Source organism: Fragaria vesca, linkage group LG7, assembly GCF_000184155.1.
Source record: "Fragaria vesca subsp. vesca linkage group LG7, FraVesHawaii_1.0, whole genome shotgun sequence".
Taxonomy (NCBI): domain Eukaryota; kingdom Viridiplantae; phylum Streptophyta; class Magnoliopsida; order Rosales; family Rosaceae; genus Fragaria; species Fragaria vesca.
The window spans coordinates 4,435,595-4,458,481 of record NC_020497.1 but is presented as its reverse complement, the minus strand read 5'-3'; the positions used below and the strand labels follow the sequence as shown (position 1 = coordinate 4,458,481).

At 37.7% G+C, this 22,887-nt stretch overlaps 1 protein-coding gene and 2 non-coding genes across 3 annotated transcripts in view; 1 reads left to right on the top strand and 2 right to left on the bottom strand.

Annotated features, from left to right (window-relative positions):
• Positions 1-5,964, top strand: part of LOC101305518 (probable disease resistance RPP8-like protein 2-like) — a 10,804-nt gene extending 4,840 nt beyond the window's left edge. Inside the window, exons 2-3 of the mRNA XM_004308291.1 lie at positions 3,669-5,492; positions 5,661-5,964. Coding sequence (XP_004308339.1) covers positions 3,669-5,458 — 1,790 coding nt within the window. The 3' untranslated portion in view covers positions 5,459-5,492; positions 5,661-5,964. The remainder of the gene's footprint in view (positions 1-3,668; positions 5,493-5,660) is intronic.
• A 1,167-nt stretch (positions 5,965-7,131) lies between these two features.
• Positions 7,132-9,881, bottom strand: LOC101309962. Its single transcript, XR_185167.1, has 8 exons — positions 9,577-9,881; positions 9,399-9,487; positions 9,076-9,135; positions 8,504-8,670; positions 8,177-8,374; positions 7,958-8,099; positions 7,462-7,500; positions 7,132-7,353 (listed from the first exon to the last, which is right to left on the bottom strand). It is a non-coding gene; the product is annotated as an uncharacterized LOC101309962 (transcript).
• Positions 9,882-17,599: 7,718 nt separating this feature from the next.
• Positions 17,600-22,122, bottom strand: LOC101309767. The gene is made up of 9 exons (XR_185166.1): positions 21,956-22,122; positions 21,648-21,699; positions 20,910-21,058; positions 20,762-20,825; positions 20,598-20,666; positions 20,445-20,516; positions 20,239-20,357; positions 18,142-18,196; positions 17,600-17,699 (listed from the first exon to the last, which is right to left on the bottom strand). It is a non-coding gene; the product is annotated as an uncharacterized LOC101309767 (transcript).
• Positions 22,123-22,887: the final 765 nt, after the last annotated feature.

The following is a 22,887-nucleotide window of genomic DNA, read 5'->3' as shown; positions in this document are numbered from 1 at the left end:
TTATATATATATATATATGTAATTCATCCAAAAGAAATTTGATAGAGATTTTTCATTTTTTATTTGTTCTAAAATTCGACAGAGAATATGACTATGGCAAAATAATTGTAATCCGTAAAAATAAAATAAAAATTGATAATTTAAAAGGATCTATAACTCAAAGATAGAAAGAAATTTACGTTTTCTGGAATAAAAAGCCTCTCCTGCTATGATAATTAACTACATCATTATTAATAAATTAGGGTAAGAAAATATTCTATTTTAGTATGTAGTAGCCATTAATTATCAGGGTTAACATTGTCTTTTGGCTTGATTTTAAAAATTAATGATGTGTTTAGGTTACATGACATGCCACATAAGATTAATGTCATAAATCTTAGACCTTATTAAGGCCCTCTAGCACTACCCTATTGAAATTGTCCTATTAGTTTGTGACATTTGAAACACTCAACAATAGATTTGTTAAAAATTATCTTCCTCGACCACTTCCTTTGCCTCTGATTTTCCATCGATCTCTTCCTCTTCATGCTCTATTATACTAAGCAACTTTGAGCACCTGCTCGTCTCTTCCATGGCCACTCATCCTTTGTTCGTGTCTTCGTGAATGAGCAAGCTGCTCTAAAGCTCATCTATGGTTTTAGTGTATCCAAATTATTGGACTCTTCGATGAAGCAAACTACATCGTCGAATTTTGAAGTCATAGACCTTAGAGTTTTCTCATTGATGACAGTCTCAGTCATATTCTCACCATGTGAGCCTTCAATTTATTGGCTATAGAGAGAGTACGAGCCAAATAGTCATCAACAGTCTCTCCTTCCTTCATGTGGAGAGTCTCAAAATCCCTTCGAATAGCCTGCAGCTGTGCTTGCTTCACCTTCGTGGAACCTTGATACTTTTGCCTTATCTAGCCCCAAATGTGTTGTGTCCCTGTTGAGAATTGTCTACATGATGCTTCAATCTATAGCTTGGAAAAGGTAATTCTTTACAACTTTACCTTTAAGTCTTTCATCTTGTTATGCGGAAGCGGCCGACGGGTCTCACAGGTCTCACACACAGGGGTCTAATAATGCCGATATTTTCCCCAGTTTAGTCACCTAGATACGAAACATGTATGGGGTTTTAACACAAAAAATCTCGACATTAGTGTATGTGGTACCATTTCTTATAACCCAAGGATAACTCTTCAAGTTTCTGATTTGGGATTCCAAAGGGCTCTAATCTAAGCCACACTTTTCCAACAATCTCCACCTGGCATGATTCGAGCCATTTCCAAATCTCACGATCCAAGTCCCAATAGCTCAACCGTGATCACAAGCATCAAATTTCAAATCTTGTGACCCTAATCCAAACGAGAGCTCCACCAAATTGCAACTTGATCGTATGAGATACCAAGTCCCAAGCGTCACCTGGGCTCTGATACCACTTGTTATGCGGAAGCGGCCGACGGGCCCCACAGGTCTCATACACACGGGTCCAATAATGCCGATACTGTCCCCAGCTTAGCCACCCGGATGCGAAGCGGGTATGGGATCGGCATTAGTGTGTGTGGTATCATTTCTTATAACTCAAGAATAACTCTTCACGTTTCTAATGTGGGATTCCAAATGGCTCTAATCTAAGCCACACTTTTTCAACACATCTTAGCATCCACGATTGCCTTGTGCTGAACCTCTGTCAATTCAACACCAGTTGTTGCTACAAGTATACCATCCTCCCCAAAACTCAAGTATTCCTTCGAATGAAGGAAATTCTCCATGCCATTAGCATCGACCAGTGATCATAATGACCATCAAATTTTGGAATCAATAGTTGCACGAAAGTGCTCTACCGCCATCCCTTGCAACACAACACCCTCAAGATACTGCTGCTAATTCTTTCACTCAAACAAAATCAGGCCCATGTGTTGATACCAAATGTTGATAACATTGTAGCTATAATGCAAAGATTGACTGAAAGTTCTTATTTAATTGAAAGCAAACTTCTGGCTTATAAAGCTATTTACAAGAGGATAAAATCAGAAAACAACCCACATTTGAAAGAAAAATTCTAGTGTACCATATGGTATATCATGCCTTACAAAATGTGTGGCTATTATTGATTGATGAAACAACTAAATGATCATGTAATGACTATTTACCCCTTCAAAAGCCCACACATGTCATACAATTAGACACATTTGCAGAAGGTATGACATACCATATGATATGACAGACAAACCACACGTTTGAATCCCTAAAACGTGCTAAACAGACGGACAACGTCAAAACCCTAACCACTATGAAGGTATAAGGATAATTGACAATCTTTTATCCTGCAAAGATACTGTCATCTGAACAAGAACAAGTGTTACTAACATCCCTTACGGTTTCAGGTAAAACATGCATTTGCATATCACTGTTTTTCACAAAGGTTGCTATCCTAGTACTAAGTCTTTTGCTGTCCTAATTTTCAAAGAGCCTGTTATATATATTAGTTTATTAGGTCTTTGTTGTTTTTCAAATTCAAGTGGACAAATGTGTTTGTGGGAAATGCCTTGGCGCTCAAACCAGTCTAAGGGTTGAGATCTTTTGTTATGTCAACCCGTGACCAAATGGTTTGATGCTCAAGGCTCCAGTTTGGATTTTATGATACATTATCCAATACAAAGCTGGTCCCTGTGTGATTCAAATACCAGTCGCTATCGGTTGTGTCAAGGTCCACTAATGGACTGAGTAAGAGGGTTTGAAATCTCTTTGCTCCCTGTTTTGAATCGTTCATGTTTTAGGAAAGGTTTCTTTGTCTTATTAAGATTACTTGTGTCATCTCTCCATTTGGATACATCACTTTCAGTAGTGTAGCCAAACACTTCTGTCCAAACCTTTCTGAAACATGTTGAGGTCAGCTTGCATCATTTTTGATGCCTTGTTTGCCTATATATATCTATAGCTTTGGCTTTGCTCAATGGTTGTTGAAAACTGCCTTATTGCATTTTCTTTGTTGAGTCTAGTTTTAGCTTGCATTGTTCATGCTGCTCTAAGTCTTCTTCATGACTGTAAACCTTAGAGCTTGAACTCAAATCTTCTTTCATCAACTCATATCATGTTGCATATCATGAGGGATGTGTAGTGCAACCAACCCAAGAAGCATTCAAGGTTGAATCTGTTAGTGGTTAGCTGAATTCACGAACAAGGCTTTTGAAAGTGTTCCATGTTGTAAGAGCTTAGAAACAAGAGAGGGAATAGGTTTAGACTAGTTTGGGACTACGAAGGATAACACTGTGGTAGTGTATCACTAAAACTATTATTCTTGTAAGAAGTTACTTCAACTTAGTGAAAAGTTTTTGTCTCTCAAGAGTTAGAGACACGCAGTTTTTCTCCCTGCATTCAGGGTTTCTGCGAGTAAAAACATCCTTATGTTGTTTCTTTATTTGCTGCAATTTACTTTCTGCAAACTCGTATCCTATGAATATGGGATAGCATAAGTGATTGCTATCCTCAGATACAGAAGTTAACGAAAATTCAAAAAAGGCCTATGCCCCCCCCCCCCCCGGCCCGGCCCGGCCGGACCTTTACACTACTCCCTAACTTACAACTAAATGCTGTTAAACCTTAGTTCAACTTACAACACTCTTAGTTTACTGGCATGATTGAAATTTTAAATATACTTGTTCATTTTACCTTATTTTCCAGACAGCAGAATCAAATCAAGGAAAGAAGAAGTTGGAAGGGACATGCTTCGCCAGTGTGCAGGTTTGCCACTAGCGATTATTGTGCTTGCAGGACTGCTTTCTAGAAAACACACAGTCGGTGAGTGGGAAATTGTGCATGAGAATGTTGATGTGCATATAAGAAGAGGCACAGACATTGATCGAGAGTACACCGGTCATAAGTATGGAGGTGTATTGTGGATATTGGCATTGAGTTGCGAAAACCTACCATATCGCTTAAAGTTATGTTTTTTATATTTGAGCCATTACCCTGAAGACTATGAGATATCAGTGAAACAATTGATCTATTTCTGGATGGCAGAAGGTTTTATATCTTCGACATCATCAGTAATGTCGGAAGATATAGCATATAGCTGCTTCAGTGAGTTGGTGGCGAGGTGTATGATTCAGGTCGGGCAAATTGGTTTAACTGGGAAGATTAAAACATGTCGGCTCCATGATCTCATGAGAGATATGTGCATCTTAAAGGCCGAAGAAGAGAACTTTTTTCATGTTGCCAATTTCTCAACGAGGACAAGAACCAACGAAACACAAGTTGGTAGAGTTCGAAGATTGGCAATCTATTTGGACAAAGAAGATCAATTAGTTCCCGCTAGAAGAGATGATCACCTTAGGTCACTCATATACTTCAGCCCTCAAGATTTTCAACCAATCTGGAGTAAACATGTCATCCGGTCTGTATTCAATGACTTGAAGTTGCTTAGAGTTCTGAAGTTAGAAGATATGCTAGGACTCAAAAAGTTACCGAGCACAATTGGAAATCTGGTACACTTGCGGTTTCTAGGTCTTAAGAGAAGCGGAATAAACCACTTCCCATCATCTGTAGCGAATTTGGTGTGTTTGCAGACTCTAGATTTACGTTACAGAAATACCAAAATGATAGAAATTCCAAATGTGTTTGGGAAGATGGAACAATTGAGACATTTATATCTACCTCGGAGGAGCAAGACTGTGCAAGGGCAGCTGGCATTGGGAAAGTTGCAGACTTTGGTGAATGTTGAATGGGGAGGCTTTGATTTAAATTCCCTTGTTGAATTAACAAATCTTAGGAAGCTATTCATCTCTGAGACTACAGCAGAGACAAATCCCTGGAAAAATCTGGAGGAAATCTTGAAATCGAGTAGTCTCGTATTCCTCCATCTTCGTTCTCTATCTGTAGTGTTTGGTCCTTCATGGGATATAGTAGTATTAAAGTTTCGGTTTGTATACAAGCTACAATTGGCAGGGTCAATAGAGAAGTTACCTGAAGGACTCTCGTCCTTTCCAAACCTCAGCAAGCTAACGTTGTCTCACACTTACCTGATGGAAGACCAGAAAGAAATACTTGAGAAACTGCCACAGTTGAGAGCGCTTTACTTTTTGGGTCGTATTTTCTCGAGCCTTACTTCAGACACACTGGTCTGCACCAACGGAGGATTTCCCAATCTTGAATTTCTTTGCCTCGAAAGGTCGACAAATATGACAGAGTTAAGGGTGGAGGAAGGAGCCATGCCTCTACTCCGCAGATTGCGCATTGATTTCTGTGAAACATTGAGGGCAGTTCCAGAGGGGCTTCAATATGTTGCTAACCTCAAGGAGTTAACTGTCAAGTTCATGCCTAGTGAGTTCTGTCGTAGGCTTGGAGAAGGCGGGGAGGATTCCCACAAAATCAAACATGTGCCCTCTGTTAGTATAACAGGAACTGAATTTAGGGACATGGCGGACAACAGACGGGCGGAGAGAGCGAGCAGGCGTACTTGGGGATGTCTCTAAGTAATTGTGGGCTGTTCTGACTTGAGGCAATATGGTACGTGTCTATGTGAATATGTGATCGATTAATTCAAGTCCAGTTTGATCAAGCTGGACCTTATTTTCTTTCTTTCATATTGGTTTATCTAGCTATCACATAGATTTGATATTCCTTCTCTTTTGCTCTGCTTAGTCCTAATATGATGGCATGTTATGGATGTTGCAGAGACTTGCAGGGGTGGAAGCAACGCAAGCTTTCAGAAATTGGCCATGAAATTAGAAGAACTGATTTTTTCCACAGCTTATCTATGGCCCTTAATTTGTTTGTTTTGTATTTGGATATTAAAATTCGATAGAGATAAAATTTGATCTTTTTTTATTTTTTATTATTGTTTCATATTTCTTTGGACGTTGTCTGTTCCTTCTATTATCAGTTTTTCTTGCAATTTTAGTCGGGTACATTTCGTTTGTTGCGTTACAACGCTTGTAATGACAAAGCATATTTCTTGATCCTAGTGTTTCACTCTTCATATTTCTTGAGTCGGTCTAAATTGTTTTGAGGTAGTTTGCTTGTACTCCTTTTCTTGGCTCGGGGTTTTGTTTTACTGGGTTTGTTTCAGACAAGGTTAGGCCGCCAATTGTATACATAGACTCGATCTTTGTCTTTGAATGATATTCTTCCATTTGTTCAATTTTCTTTTCCTTAAGACAACTTGTGCTTTTTTGTGTCTGGTGTTATGACTCATACTAGACAAACCCCGGCCGCGTCCTGCTGCGGCCTTTTTTTCTCAAGTCTAAAATATAAAAAAAAGAAAATGTCTTAATACCTAAATTTTTAAAAATTAAAGCCAATTCCAATTAAAGTTTTATCCTTGTGTCAATTCCAATGATATCGTGAGTAATGAAAGAACTATGATTTCATCCATTAAAAGGGAAGGGTCAGAATGAAGTTCCATTTTTAGTTATCAATGAATTTATGTGCTTGGTTAGCAATTGTCTCCAATTTACGATTAAAAAAGCAACTGTACTACTGTAGTATGAGTGAATGAGATGTTGGTAGAAACTAAGAACAAACAAGCAATTCGATAAACGAAGTTGTATAAAACAGTATTGATTAGTAACTGTGAATAACTAAAATAAGATTAAAACCAAATAACGATTATTAGATGAGATAGATAGAGAAATTGAGTACTCACAATAACAAGAGCAGATGAACAATTCAGGTCGAGCTAGAGTTCATGTTTTAAAAATAGATGACGGTTTAATTAATTTCCTTTCTGACATGTATATATTTATATACCACTTACAGCCTACAGTGTCCTACTACAACTCCACCTCATAAGTCGTAACAAATTTCAAAATGAGGTTATACATAAGATTAGCATTGTAACTTGTAAGAGCATCTCCACCTGAAAGGCCAATTTGTGTTTACTAAATTAAATTGACATGTAATGTGACAGTGTCAAAATTAATTTGATAAAATCTACTCCAAGCTATACATGACACTTTTGAGGAGGAGAGTTGTAATGGCCTACGTATCATCAACATAAAATGATCGTGAGTAATGAAAGAACTATGCATGGTTTCCTCTTTTAAAAGGCTAGAGTCAGAATGAAGTGCTATTGCCGTTCTTACTTACTAGCCTTCTAGCACGCGCGCAAGTGCGTTGTATGCTTGTGCGATTAACCTTTGTTTTTCATGCAACTTTGAAATTTCTGATCTGATGTATTGTAACAACACTCACATATTCACACTGCATAATAACTTGTAAAGTATAGGTTACGAATCACAGAATGATCAAAAGAAAGAAAATCTGGTAGCAGCAAGCAAACTGCAACTCATTGAGCACTAAGCATTTAACTCTCAGGCACAAAATTTCTCTACGTATTTGCAACCTTTGTCCACAGTGGGAGCTTTTCCTGTAAGGAAAAAACAGAAAAATGAATGTTTGGATTCCGCAAGTTACTACAATTAACATTAACCGAAACCTAGAAAAACAGAAGCATAAGTAAAAACAGAATACGGACCTTGAAAACATAAATTTTCCCAGCAACATCAGCTTAAATCTACAAAAACAGAAACAAAAAATATTCGTAAGTGTCGATTAAAAGCTAACTGGTTATGTAAATAAAACACACTCAAATTCAAATACCACAAAGGACTCCATATCCATTTAATCATATTGCATACAACATTTCAATCTACATACTTAATATCATAAAAACTCGTAAGCTTTTAATATAGTTGCCATTGTTCTTAGCAATGCAATGGAGTTTTTTCATTTAGAAGGCAAAAAGCTATGCCTCCCTTCTCGATCAAAGCAGTTTACAGTTGATCATGTTTGATCTATACAAACTCATTGAAGCCCTTTTGTATCTATTAGTTTAGTTCTATCCTAACTCAAACTAAAATTGAATCCCACTTATCACATTCACATTCACAATCAGTTTTTGCTACAAATATCTTCAATCTACAAAAGAAGCTACCACTTTAAACTAACTATTCAAAGTTCTGAAACCTTACATTCATAGATAAGTTTGGCAGTGAGTACAAAGGCGGCGCCTTGGTTTGTGGTTTTGGGATGAAAGCTTCGGCGATCAATAAGGAGCTCTGAAACTAACATGTAGACTTATGAAGCAGCCAATTTGATATAACAAATTTGTACCTGAAAAAAAAAAAGTTAGGCTGAATTGATTAGAAATAATAAATGGGATCTAAGCAGCTTCAATGTTAAAATTACACCTTTTCCTTCGATGCGGAAACCATTACACACTATTAAGAATCACATGGCCATCAAATCTATGTCTCACTACACATGAAAACTCAGTCTCCAATCTTGGTATTATAAACTGAGCTAGAATCCACAAAAACAATAGCAGTCTAAAGCATTGTGAATTTCACTTGTCAATCTACACATCGTGTTTCCCATTCCAAGGAATCCTGACCATAAAAACCGAGCTTGAATTCATAAATTTATATAAACAAAGTCAAATTGCAATTTCGAATTAATTTTCAGATCAAACATAATTTAAGGTGTAAAGCGTAGAGGGGGAAGGTGTCTATACATGCCTTGGCCTTGCTGGTCCTCGGTGGCTTGGTAGAGGCCGTCGTCACTTTGGATGAACTGCTGGGGATCGCCGTGGTGTTCGGTGAGGAAGACGGCACGTCTTTTTATCTTTCTTCTTCTCCGAACTGATAACCTCATAAAAGCTATAAGCTGAGTCCTCCTACCGTATCTAAACATGAAAATCAGCATGTTGTCCTTTTAACATGGTTATTTTCTTAGCAATACAAAGGAGTCTTTTCATTTAGAAGGGATAAAAAAAAGCAACTATGCCTCCCTTCTCGATCAAAAGCATCTGTTTTTACAGTTGATGATGTTTGATCTATACAAACTCATTGAAGTTCTTTTTGTATTTTTCAGTTTAGTTCTATCCAAACTCAAACTAAAATTGAATCCTAGTAATCATTCGTGGTAGCTAACTCAATTCATGTTTTTAGTTGTTGGTTCATGCACAAAGGACAGTCAGTTTCTGCTACTATTATCTTCAATCAACAAAAGAAGCTACCACTTTAAACTAACAATTTAAAGCTCTCAAACCTTTCATTCATAGATATGTCTGACAATGTGTAGTGCTCACCTAGATAAACGTTTTAGAGCCAATAAAAGCTTCAACCTTCTTCCACAGTGACGACCGAATCTGAGTCGACAACAAAAACAATTTACTCACATAAGTCATAAATCTTACAGCCACAGTGGCTCATCAAAAACAGACGCGAAACACTATTTTCACATAAAGCTCTCTATTTCACACAAAAGCAAATTCCAGAACTAAGAATAAAAACAAAAAAACCGAAGCTTCTACATCTCAGAGAGAAGCCTACAAAAATAAATACCAAATTAGTCTGTCCGAAGCTGAAATCCTAGAAATCAAAATTCGGATATATCTGATCACTAACTTGCCTGAATCAGAGATTTGGAGAATCTCAGTTTGGATTTCGATCAAAGCAAGAGCAACTGTAATAGTGTCTAAAGCCAGGCAAAACTAAACCCTGTGATTGAAAATTCAGCAGGAAAAACACGAAGGTGAAAACCCATACATCCATTTCAAATGCAATGGATAATAGAATTGAAGACTTACTGAGACCGAGAAGGAAACGATTCAAGATTCAGTGCAAGATTGAATACAGATGGTGAAGAGAGAGCTTGATAGCAGTCGGGGAAGAGCGAATAAGAGATAAAGAGCGGCTACTGTCAGTAATAGTTTCCCCTAATCGACTGTATCCATCGGAGGCGGTGCATCAAGCACAAAACAACTTTAAGGGCAAAACAACCAATTTATGCGGACGGGTAGGACGTAAAAAAGGCATCGGGAACTTTTCCTATAACGAAAAACGGGTGAGTGAATACAGTCCCGTTCACCTGTCACCTACTGACCAGTGAACATTTGGTCAATAGCCCTTAGATCTGGCTCATTTAAATCTAAGGGTTGAGATTAATTGAGTTATAACCTATTCAATTATATTTATTTAATCATTTTTTTATTGATGATCACTGTGATAATTCATATCAGTACCAAGTTGTCTTCTCCATCTTTTTCCTCCTCTTCTGAGAAATTCTGAAAATTCAAACTCAATTGGAGTTGGACACCGGTACCCAGTAATATGATGTCTTTGATAGCTTTTCTCCTCAATATCCAAAGTAGTTTGAGAACCCAATTCAGCCCAGAAACCCAACATATTGCCTCAGCGGGAGCCGCTGTCGCGCTTCGTCACGGGTGTATATTCTCGCCGTTTTGGAAGGCGCCGCCGTCGTCATGAATGCTATCGCCGTTGCCGAAGCCGTCGAACAAACTTCGGTCTCCACCTCCTACACCCTCCCCAACACAAAACTCGTAGCTTGAGAATTGAGATGATCAACCTAGGAGAAGACATTCTTGGCATGTTTGATTAGCAATTTGGGTTTTCAGAAAATTTCAGAATTTGGGGAGGAGAAGAGGATGCGAGTAGAAGACGAGAAGAGGGGAGACCACATCTGGGTTTTCAGCAAATTTTAGAGTTTGGGGAAGAGGAGAAGATCTTCTCAGAAAAAAAGGGGAAGAGGAGAAGATGAGGGAGAAGACGGTATAATAAAATAGGTTTTAACTTAATTAATCTCAACCCTTGGATTTTAAATGAGCCAGATCTAATGGCTATTGACCAAATGTTCCCTGGTCAGTAGGTGACCAGGTGAACGGGACTGGAGTGAATATATGAATCCTAAAACACTTAAAATCTAGGGCTGTATATCTTTGATTCAGGTCGGTTTTAGGGTGAAACCAAAATCAATCCGAATTATTCGGTTTAAGGTTTTTTCTAACCGAATTTGGATTTTAAAACCTTAGACCCGAATATTTGGCCCATTTGAATTTTCAGATCGGTTCGGGTCGGTTTCGGTTTTGAACCATATTTGAAAAACTTTTAGCCTATCTAGTATCTTACTGTAAAGTTAAACTTCAAGTTTTTTACTTGAGTAACATGTTCTTTTTGTAAACTCAAAGTACAACAAGTAATCCAATGCACTCCCAATCTTTTCTACACCAACGGATTTCTCTGAGAAATGAGTTGAATGAGAAATTGTGTTAATGTTAGGATCTTTGTTTTTTATTAAAGTGTGAGAGAGTACACTGTAAATTAATAGAGATGGAATATACCAATAATAATAGCGTTTTACGTATATAAATTATATATCTATATATACATTATATAATTCGGGTCGATTCGGTTATTTTCAATTTGTTGAAGAGCTTGAACCAGATCAAATCTTATTTAAACTGGTTCGGATCGATTCACTACTTATTTTGACCCAAATGTTTTGGTTCGGTTATCCGATCCGGATTTTCGGTTCGACTCGGTTGGTTTTTTGCACACATTCGGTTAAATGCCCGGCCCTAATAAAATCTGCGAAAGGTTGACCTATAGAGCATCATAAGTATTATACGTACCTTGGGGTTGTATTAACTTGGATGAAGCAAGATTTCTTTGTATACAACATTTGTTGTGAACACCCCTTCATGTCCTTCGATTGAGCCTTTTTTCACTAAGATTTTGGTGGTAGCTTTTGAAACCCCTCGTGATAAAGCTACGTATAATTGTCTGTGAGTGAATACATGATCTAGGAGGTAAATTCTGACATTTGGTATTGTTTGTCCTTGTGATTTGTTAATTGTAAGGGCGAAACTCAACTTCACAAGAAATTGTTTTCTTGTAATCTCAAATGGGAGTCTAGAATTCTTAGTACTTTTTAAAGAAATTCTTGGTAAAAATACTCTAGTTTTAGCAAATTGACCACTTAAAATTTCGGCATCAATAAGGTTCTTATATAGTCCGCGACATGTTAACCTTGTGCCGTTACACAATCCCATCTTTGGGTCAATGTTTCTCAAAAGCATAAGGACATCGCCTTCTTTGATAGTTAACTGATGTGGGGGCATACCAGAAGGTGAAATGGAATTCAAGAATTCTTGTTGGTACATATCTCTGGTATCATCCTCAACTGAGTCGAAAGAGTATAGGATGTGTTCAGGCCTTGGAATTTGTTTTATAATTATCTCATTAAGTACATCAACATCATCATTTTTCAGAGTGATTATTTCTCTTTCAACCATGTATGTTGAGTCATTTACGTGAGTTTCCAAATCAGGGAAAACCTCATTAATTAAGTGGTTGATTGATTGTTCCCCGTCCCATGGTATGACCATACATGAAGGTAATTGTATCATGTCTTCAATCATAGATGGTTGCTCCATTTCCAACATTTAGTAAAAAATCTGAAAATTATGTTGATGGATCTCATATTTTGTCGTAAATGAAGCATTTTTACATCTTTCCAAAATGAGGCATTTATCATACTGGCGCGGACCATTCCTGACCATGTACCTTTAGGAACAACTGGGGGAATTTGTCGAAAATCTCCGCCAAAAATTATTACTTTACCTCCAAATGGTAAATCAAATTTTGTTATATCTTTCAAAGTTTCATTCAAAGCTTTAAACGCACATTTATGCATCATCGGTGCTTCATCACAAATAATAGCTGATGATCTTCGTATTAACTCAGCTAGATCTGATTGTTTACTAATTGAGCATGTAGGAGTTTTCTCGGGATCCAGTGGAATTTTAAATCTTGAGTGTGCAGTTCTTCCACCAGGAAGTATTGTTGCTGCTATTCCAGAGGTTGTTGTTGCCAGTACAATATGGTTCTTGTTTCTCAACGTTGTTAACAATGCACGATATAAGTATGTTTTTCCAGTACCTCCTGGACCATCGACAAAGAACATGACATTGTCATTTCGTTCAATAGCTGATATTATATTGTGGTATGCAAAAGTCTGATCTTGATTCAGATGATGAACTGCGTTGTAATCTTGTTGGGGAGTGAAAATCGAAACTTCATCTTGTATTAGCCTTGGCAATTTTGATCCTTCGTTATTATCTCCTGTCATTTGTGGTAAATCATAATCCGAGATAGATTTACTATGTTGGGCTAACAATTCATTCAAGTCTCGCAAAAGTCTATTCGTAGTATGCGCGTTGTTTGGAGCACTTGAAGAAGTATAATCTTCTATCATAAATTGGTAAAATTGATCCCACAAATTCTGTACGCCATGAGGCTCGCAATGAACTAAGATGGTGGCAAACAATCTTCTTAAAGATGAAGGCCTACGTATGCTGGAGGCTTCTTGTATACATTTTCGGATGCTATCATTGTCTTCTAATAGTCCTCGTTGTTCAGTAGCCTTTTTAAATGTTGGTTGCAAAATGCCATTTACAGTTTTGAGATGTTCATATGATCTAGGTCCTTTAACGTGATTCAAGAGAACACGGAAGTAGAATTTTTCTCCTTCAGAAGGAGATATTGTGTATATTCTACCAATGCCTTTTTGTTACTTTGTCTTTCTTCCCATGCTTTATTGTTGTCATCCCATCTGAATTGTTCAGGAAATTCTTGGTACAAGTATTGACGTGCACTTTCGCATTTGTCATTCTTAGTAAAAAACTTAGTAAGCATCGTCATTGAGTTTCTATCATTAGCAATGATATTTGTTACCCTTTGATGAGCATGAAAGAAAACATTATGTCTATTTGGTAGATGAATTTGCAATCTTTCCACTGAAGGGTACATTTGGTTCATTAAGAATTTAAATATTCTCCAAAAAGCTTCTGGTGCACAAACCTATCTTGCATCAACAAAATTTTTGATTTCATCTTCATGGCTTTCAGGTCGGACTGCAAAAGTTACTCTATCTGGACCTTTGTAGACATATTTGTACAGATATTTGACACTTTTAATGCTACAACAGATTTCGACCTTAATATGACAGTTATATCTTGCAAGTAACCAAGGGTTGTAAGGAATGACCCAACTATTATCAACTTTTGCATTTGAGTGAACATTGCGCCTGTGGTAAATGGGGTAGAGTCATTCTGTAATACCCTGTATGTTATTTGTGAAATAAATTGTATAATTATAATCCGATGTGTTAAAAGAGAAATTTCGACCGTTAGACATGTCATCGACTTGATGACTGATAATATAAAAGTAAGTGGATATGTATATGTGTGTCACATATGTATAAGATAGGAAATAAATAAATAACAAGGGAGGAAGAATCGAGAAAGGGGAGGAGGAACGAAGGATCGAGAAAAGTGGAGAAAAAGGACGAGTCTTCATCGACCTTCTCCACCGTCCCTCCTCAGTCTACATAACTCACCGAACTCTGTCTCTCTCTGAATTTGCTAGCTGATCTCGGGCGAAGGAGAAAGGGGGAGAACTCCGAACTCCTCTACTTTGTCTTGTCAGAGGGAGGTTTTGGGCATCGACGGAAATGCCGCCATCGATCAGACTAACTCGAAATTGGTGCCGAGTTCTCAGAGTTCCAGTACAATTTCAATTGCAAGTTTTCCAGTTCCAAGCCAAGAACAGTGCAACCCGGGTTCAAGTGAAGTAAGTTAACTCACACTTTGGGCACTACTGTGTTAATTTGGGTGCAGACCAATGGTTGAAATTTCTGCCTTAAATCTTCTTGATATCGAAGGTAAATTTGAAAACTATACCCGGAAGCTAGATGTATTTGAATATGGGTTGCTCGTGTTTGATCTAGATTGGTTATAAGTGAATCTGTGGTCATCAAAGGCTGGTGTGGACGTGAGAATTTGAATGACAATTATACTAAACTATTGTTATAGTTTGTGATTGGATGTTAATACCGTGAGATCATGATCACAACTTGAGAAAACTCCATTATTTGGACCTTGTGTTTTGATTTCATGAAGATTACGAAACTACCGTTTTAAGTGGGGGCATATCTTACAACCTACTTATTCTGAACACTTTAATTGACTTGATGAATCGTGTTAAAGTATCAAATTCAGTTCATTTGCGGAGCTTTAGCTCCTTGTATAATTGAAATCGAGTTTAGATTGTATCATGGGGAATTTGGGTTTAAGCAGTGTAGTTGTTGGCTGTGAGTGCTGCTGCGCAGGTAGTGGTGATGATTTTGGATTCTTGATTTGTTAATCTCTTGATAGAACTTTGGAATAGAAATGACCGAAGTATGACTATGGGTGTCCATAGTAATTATGCAATTTTGCTTTGAAATTCTATTTGACGAATTTGTGAGATATGTTGGTTAAGCTTCGGATTTTCCGATGCTTAGAGAAATAGTACAAAAGTTGAACTACGAGTGGCTTGATCCCTTTAAAAATGGTATGTAGGCAGCCCGATCAAGTTTTGGGTGCAGCCGTAAATAAACAAAACAAAATTTAGGTTCCAAATCCTATCTCATTTTTTATTTATGATTTCCTTATTTATTTTATTTGTTTTTTTTTTCTAACACCTGGGTCAGGATGTTACACATTCCCTTGAAATGTATTCATTGAAAACTCTTTGGGATAAACTCGTTTGCAACTTCCACGTTTCATACATGGGGAATTTGGTTTATGGACTCCACATGGACCATGTATCATGTGTCTCAATACAACATTATACAATTGAGGTTCTTCATCTTGATTCGGTATCTCAGCTCGAACGATTTTATCATAATCATCAGGATTTTTCAGTTTATCATCATCATGTAACATGAGAAGCATATGAGCACATGGAAGACCACGTTTTTGAAACTCGATAACATAAACGTGAACAATGATTTTACCTAGGACCCTTTTTTTAATAACATCTTCTTTTAAGCTTTCTAATTTTGCACGAAAAATTCAAGTACATAAATCTGGACGATCTTGTGACACTTGACCTGGCAATAATTCCGCTATTATTTCTTCCCAATTTGGATTGCATGTCATTGTGAGGAAAATATTTGGCTTTCCATACTTTTGGACCAAAGCCATTGCGTCTTGGTATCTTTGATGCATATCACGTGGGCTACCAATAAATGTAGATGGCAAAATAATTCTTCGACCAATGTTACCTGTTATAGCATTATGATGTAAGTGCTTGGTTGAATAATGCATGCGAAGGTACATAATATTTTACTATTATATGACAATAATAAAATTCATACCTGCATTATCCTCACCAACATTAAATGAGTCGTGGAGCCTATCATATAATTCACATCGCAGGTTTGGTTGATTATTACGAATATATCTCAACTTTTGTGTTTCAATTTTGACATAGTTGTCAACAACATACTGCTGCAATAGACGGCCTCCTCGAAGTAAAATTAAGTCATTGTGCGGACGAATCTGAAATGATATATAAATTACACAATGCTAAAAACAACACATGTTTATACACACATATACATATATACATAAAACTTTATGATAAGAGAGAAAAGAACAGCATAGAAATGAGGAATACCATTGGACTTGCATATTGCTATAAAGTATAAAGTATACATTTCAATACAGGTTAACATACACATGTATAGATTAGTTAAACTTAACGAACATTGTAGTATAACTCTGAAAGTCCAATTGTTTGGTATACAATTATAAATGTATACAGTAAAGCACCATATAGATTTTTAGCATTTTGTCTTGCTCTTTGTTGAGCAATAAAAAATAAATAAAAATAAATAAATAAATAATTAATGCCGTAAGCTGCAGATGATTATCCGGAAGAAAAAGAAAGAGATAATGGCAGCAATATATAAAGTAGGGTTTAATTACATATTACCGTTGTCTTTTTACGTGCCGTTTGATGTATCGTAGAAACGTCGTCTGACTGCTGTCGACAACCATGGGATGCCAACATATGTCGACAGCGTATCGACAGATTTTGTGTCTTGTGACATACAATCACATCACAGTTTTACAGAGTAACAGTTGTGTGATCTCTAATCATACCACGCTTGTTCTTAAAACTGTTATCTGATATGAACTCAGAAGTCGTTTTTAGTGAAAATTTTCAGCTTAATTTCTTTCCAATTATATATATATATAGACTAAAATCCAGATTTGTTATTTAGGAAAAAAAATTCAATAACAATAAATATTCACTACACAATTATTTCAATTCCACTACTATAAAGAAAATGAATTCAATAAGTTGATGACCTATTACATTTCTCAATTGTTTATACAACATTTGTTCTTTCCATTCAAAGCTTCATCTATTTTATCTAACTAGTCTCCTCATAAATATAAGTTCAAGAGTGAAGGCTTCCGGTGTTCTTTCAACTATACTCTTTTCGATCTTTTCTAGATAGTCACTGAAATCGGCCTCGCAACTACCGATAGTCCTGGTGTTTTCTCTTCAGCTAGTTACTCTTGCTAAGGAGCACCTGCATGCAAGTAGCCTCCTCAATTCACCAATATGTTACTGACTTTCATCCCAAAACCCTGTCAAATTTGAAACATGTACCTAAAGAGTAGTGTAGTAATTACAATGCATATATATGCAATTTGGCAACTGATGTAGGAGCACGAATGCAATGAACTAAGAAGAGTATATATAACTCACAATGATATAGGAAAGTATAGATCAATAACATTTAAGATTTCAGCTAACCATGTCCAGTACTACAAAATTTTGAATTAAAATTACATCATTCACCAACTTCAAAAGAATTACTCAATTCATATGGACTTGGATATAACTAAAACAAACAAATAAACAACAAGTATAAAAACAACATCACTTGCTGAACTGAAGGCACAAAGCATCTATTTATAGAGAATATTACCTGCTTAACTGAAGACACAAAGCTAAACAAGGAATCACCCAACATCAACATCAATCATTGCAGCCCCAGAATAGAACTTACCTGTGATCCAAAGCAACTTCAGCACCCATAGATAAAAGGCTTTTAGTAAAGATATGAAGTGGGTAATGCACTTTTACAATCTCATAAACACATGAAAATGACACCATAATCTCTTTTTGTCAGGACCCACCCCGAATTTCACCCTAAAACCCGAAGTAAATCCTGCGGGGACCATCTCTAAAGAAAATTTACCGAAAATTCAGTATATCCTCCCTTGAAAATGGACAACCCTTCCTAAATAAAACACCTGCAAACACTTCTAAAAGTTTCAACTCCAACCTTATAAACTCCTGGAGCCTTCGTGCTCCCCACAAATCACAACATCTCCCAATATAGATTCACTAATCTAACAAAGATCCTATAACCAACAACCACATATTCAGAGCAACTCTACTTGAGAGGAGAGGAACTAGAAATAAATAGAAATGAGCAGAAGCTATACTATTGATTATGCCTCTTCTCCATGTACGCTCGGCCTCAACTATGCTAACCTGCAACTGGGCATTTTAAAACGAAGAGCCCAGGGGAAAACATTGAAAACCGTTAGAGTGAGTGGACACAAATGAATTTATTAAAAATATTTATGCATTCCCATTTTTAATTTCCATAGAAAAAAGCTGCATGCGAAAATTCAAAAACGCTCAACACAAAAACTGGCAATTTCATGACTAGCTCTGGCTAGTCTCCAAACTCAATAAAAATGGAGCATCTCATGCTAAACTATATATAAATATATGTGTATGTATTTACACTCGTCAGACTCCTTGTACGAATTCTATGAAAAAATAAGAAAAATAAGAATTCATACAAGGCTACTACGCTTGCGTCTAACGCTCACGTCACACCATAATGGAATTTTACCTCATTATGGCGGAAAAGCACGAGTGTATATACGTGTGGACTCCTATATGAAAACCTATATGAACCAGATAAGAAAGTAGTTTTCATATAGGGCTATGACACTTGTGCCTAACACTCACGTCACTCCATAATGATATTTTACCTCATTATGACGGACCAAGCACATATGGCTAGCTAGCATTTATATATACATACTATCCTCATAAACATCCAATAAACATATCCACCGAAAATCTCATTTTTGGGAACTCTCCAAAAGAGGAAAATTGCCAAATATCCGAGAAAGAAAATAAATCTCAACAGAAGAAATAAATGATCAACAGAATAATTTATCGTATGTTTTTCAATTAAAACAAAGGTCCACTCACAACTTTAGGCCTAAACCTGACGTCAATCCGAGGTCTCTCCAATTCGAGCCTTCTCACGTCCTGTTCCAAATAATTATTAAGCCTTCAAACTAGGATAAAACTTTAATAAAATTTCTGAAATAAAATGGAGCCTATAATTTCATCTCTCTTGCCCAACTTCTCCACTTTTAATCTAGCAAGGCTCACATCACTCCGCACTTACCAAAAACCATAATTTAACCTTTTTAGACTTTAAACCTGCTAAACCAACTGCCGAAATTCCAATTTAAGAACCGCCACAAACCTTAACCAATGAAAAATCTCAAACCTTATCAAAACTCCTCCAAAAATTCCAAATTATACTTCATTAAACTTCTCTCATGAAAATAAACTCAAAAACATGAAAAACTGCCTCTAAGGGGTGGCGGCGCCGGCTGCCCCGCCGGCGGCGCCGGCCGGCAGCCGGATTCCGGATTCCGGCGAACCCCAATGCTTCTCCAAATTTAGCACAACACTCCTCTCAACACGCACAACAACTTCCTTAACTATCACAAAGTCCATTTCTAAGGCTAACTAGGGTAATCGAACCAAAACTTCCATAAATCCCTAAAAACTTTAATTATACATTTCTCCATAACAACAACGAATTAGACTAATTCCTTTTGAGGAAATACTCACCTTGATGAGGGCTACAAGATGAGCCAAAGATTCCGACCTATGGCGGCCGGAGGTGGGATTTCCGGCGAAAAGCTTCCCGGCGTCTCCGGCGGGTTAGAGGCTCGGGCCCTAGGCCGGGGAGGGAGAGGAGGTGGCGGGGGTCCGAATAGGGGTGGTTCGGCGGTCCCTGGCGGCCGGACAGCAGCGGACAGAGCCTTGGTCTCCGGCGGGTCGGGGTGCACGGGTGAGAGAGAGAGAAAGAGAGAGAGAGAGAATGAAGGGGGGGGGGGTTTGGGCTGCTCCACAGCCAGCCTAGCGATAAAACCCAACCAAAAATAATACCCATTAATATTTACCCCTTTTTACCATTTCAAAAATTTACTCTTTTAATTAATAACTTTTCCATGCTAACTCCGATTTTAACACATAGCATGTCTACGAGCTCGTACTAACGTCCTCTACAACTTTCATGAAGAAAGTTTCTCCAAATTCTAAACGGAATAGAAAGTCAACTTTAGGGTCCTTAAGTAGTAAACGGTTATTCAACACGGTAAAAGACCAAAATAATATCAAAATAAATAACCGTAAAATAACTTAAGAACCAGGGTGTGACACTTTTAGTCAATTTAAGCACATGGAACTTGGAGAAATTTAACCAAGTGAGAGCCACATACTTGGAATGCTTCCAAGTCTTTTAGAAGGAAAAAAGATTAATCCCAAATCCACAACTAGCTCCACGATTCTCATCCACCATCTCTTCCTTTGGAGATTGCATCTCAAACCAACCTAACTCCTGCGAAACCAAACTAAACAATCATCTACATGTGCCAATTTAGAAAAACATTACATCAATGAGTGTGCATCAGATGAGGCAACCTACAAGTAGCTAAGTTTTGACATATTGCCAAGCTCGGGTAGAATAGTCCCAGTCAACTTGTTACCATGCAAGAATCTGGAATAAAAAAAAGTGTGTTCAGCTACAAAACTGAAGCAAAAAAGATCAAATTTGCACACAAATATAGACCAAACTTACAGTTTCCCAATGTACGGTAGATTTCAGTATATGTGGGATTGGCTTACAAGTTCATTCTCACTCAAATCCCTTGAAAACAAGCATTAAAGTAATAATAAACTGCCTTGATTCTTACAAAAATCAACTGGAGTTACGATACTACAAAATTAAATCAAGTCACTTACAGAACATCAAGCACCTGCATTAAACAAATAACCTCAGGAATTTTCCTAGTGAGCCTGTAGCGATCTAACAAAACACACAAAACATGCTTCAACATATGAACATTACAATAAAAACAGTATATTAAGAGTCCAAAGAAATTAAACTTACAGAGTAGCCACTTGTAAAAATCCAATGTTATATGGAACTGCCTTGATTCTTCACCTTCATCTTCCCCTTCCCCTTTTGCTTCTTATGTTGCTCTTTCGCCGAGTCTGCTGGAAGAGAGCTCTTCTTCTTAGCCTTCATTCTTTCTCCACCTGTTCTAATCACATAATAATCACAGAACTTAGAAAATCAAATTAACCCAATAATCAAACCACTAGGACACAATAATCTTCAAAAATGCAATTTTTCGATTCTCGTTGTAATCTAGTGAATCACATAGAGCAACAAATATAGTGAACACACAATGAGCTCAAAAAGATGCAATTTTTGGGTCTAATAGTGATATCTGGCAACAAAGCTAGGGCTCAAAACAAAACCTTACACAATGAAATTGGCAGAATCAAGCTGAAAAGAAAAGGGAATGGAGAAATTGAAATGGAAGTCACTTGAGAAGAAGAGGCAGGGGATTCTGGGAAAGGCGGAGGGGAGGAAGGGTGAGGTATCGGCGCCGAAAAGTGAAGCAAAGAACAACATGCAACACGGCCAAAGCAGTAACCCAAAACCCCAAATCGTAAGCTGTTCAAATCCAAAACTGTCATTAATAAAAGCAATACCGCCAAAGCAGTAACCCAAAACCCAGAAAAGAACAACATGCAACACAGTCAAAGCAATAACACAAAATACAGCAACAGATCGTATACCCAAAACTCAAAACCCCGCAATTCTGATTCCAACAATTACCTTGAGAGAAATATCTTCAGAAAATCAAAGCTCCAAGTCGTATTGTAGTCACCTGCATCAAAATTGAAACCTTCAATCATCGAAATCGAAATTGATTTATAAGAGAGAGAGAGAGAGAGAGAGAGAGAGAGAGAGAGTAGTAGAGTAGTAAAGTAACGTAACGTAACGTAGTAAGTAGTAGAGAGACGTAAGAGAGAGAGAGTAGAGAGTAGAGAGAGTANAGNGAGNGAGAGAGAGAGAGAGGTTAGAGCTGAAATCGAAATCGATTTATGAGAGAGAGAGAGTGGTTAGAGCTAGCTACGGCGTACCTCTAAAGAGACGAATCAAAAGAGAGGCTAGCTCGCCGAGAGCTTCGTCGCCGTCTCCGACGACGCTGACGAGGCTGAGAGAGGAGAGATGTCAGGTTTTGGGTTGAGTGTGTGAATTTGGGAGAGATGTCGAGGTAGATGAGGGTGGGCGAGATGTTTTGTGTTTTTGGTCGAGAGCTGTCGAGAGCTGTCGGTTTATTGTTATACGTCGTCTGATAGGCGTTGTTTAAAGCTGTTTTTGTGGTAGTGTGAGATTTTCAAATTCAAATAAAAGATCAGATATTCAAGTGTTGATCAGTTCATGTCCCTGATCTTTGTGCACGTTCATCTCCAGCTGGTTGGTATTCTCTATATAAAGAGAGTACATGCCTGCATAGAAGACTAGAAGAGAGCTACAGAAGAAGGCGGAGACGAAGAGGTAGCACAGAAGCAGAAGTCGGGCAGCAACGTGGAAAAAAGAACAGAAGCAGGCAAACGAAGGAGAAGTTTCAGAAGAAGGTAGGAGCGACCAAAGGAAGGCAGAAGCAAGAAGAAGCAAGTAGAAGCAACACAGGTGACGAAGAAGCCGCACAAAAGCTCAAGTCACGTAGCACAAAGCAAAGGGAAGAGATCGACAGCACCAAAGAAGAAGAAGAAGCACAAGAGGAAAGGTAAAGAACTACTCCAGCCAGCCTCATTTCACTTCACTTCCGAGTCTGTCCTCTCATCAAGTCCCACATCAACATGCTCAAAAGCCACAACAAAGCTCCGGCATCAACAAGTAGCTGCAACAAAACTCATCCGGCAAAGCTCCATGACGTTCAAGCCTCTTCTGTATCAACGAGTATCATTGAACTCTTAATGTTGCGCCAAATGCTTTCCACTGCGTCAAAGACAACAACACAGTCATGTACCGGTGAAGTGGCTCAAGTTGTCCCCAACAATAGCAAGCA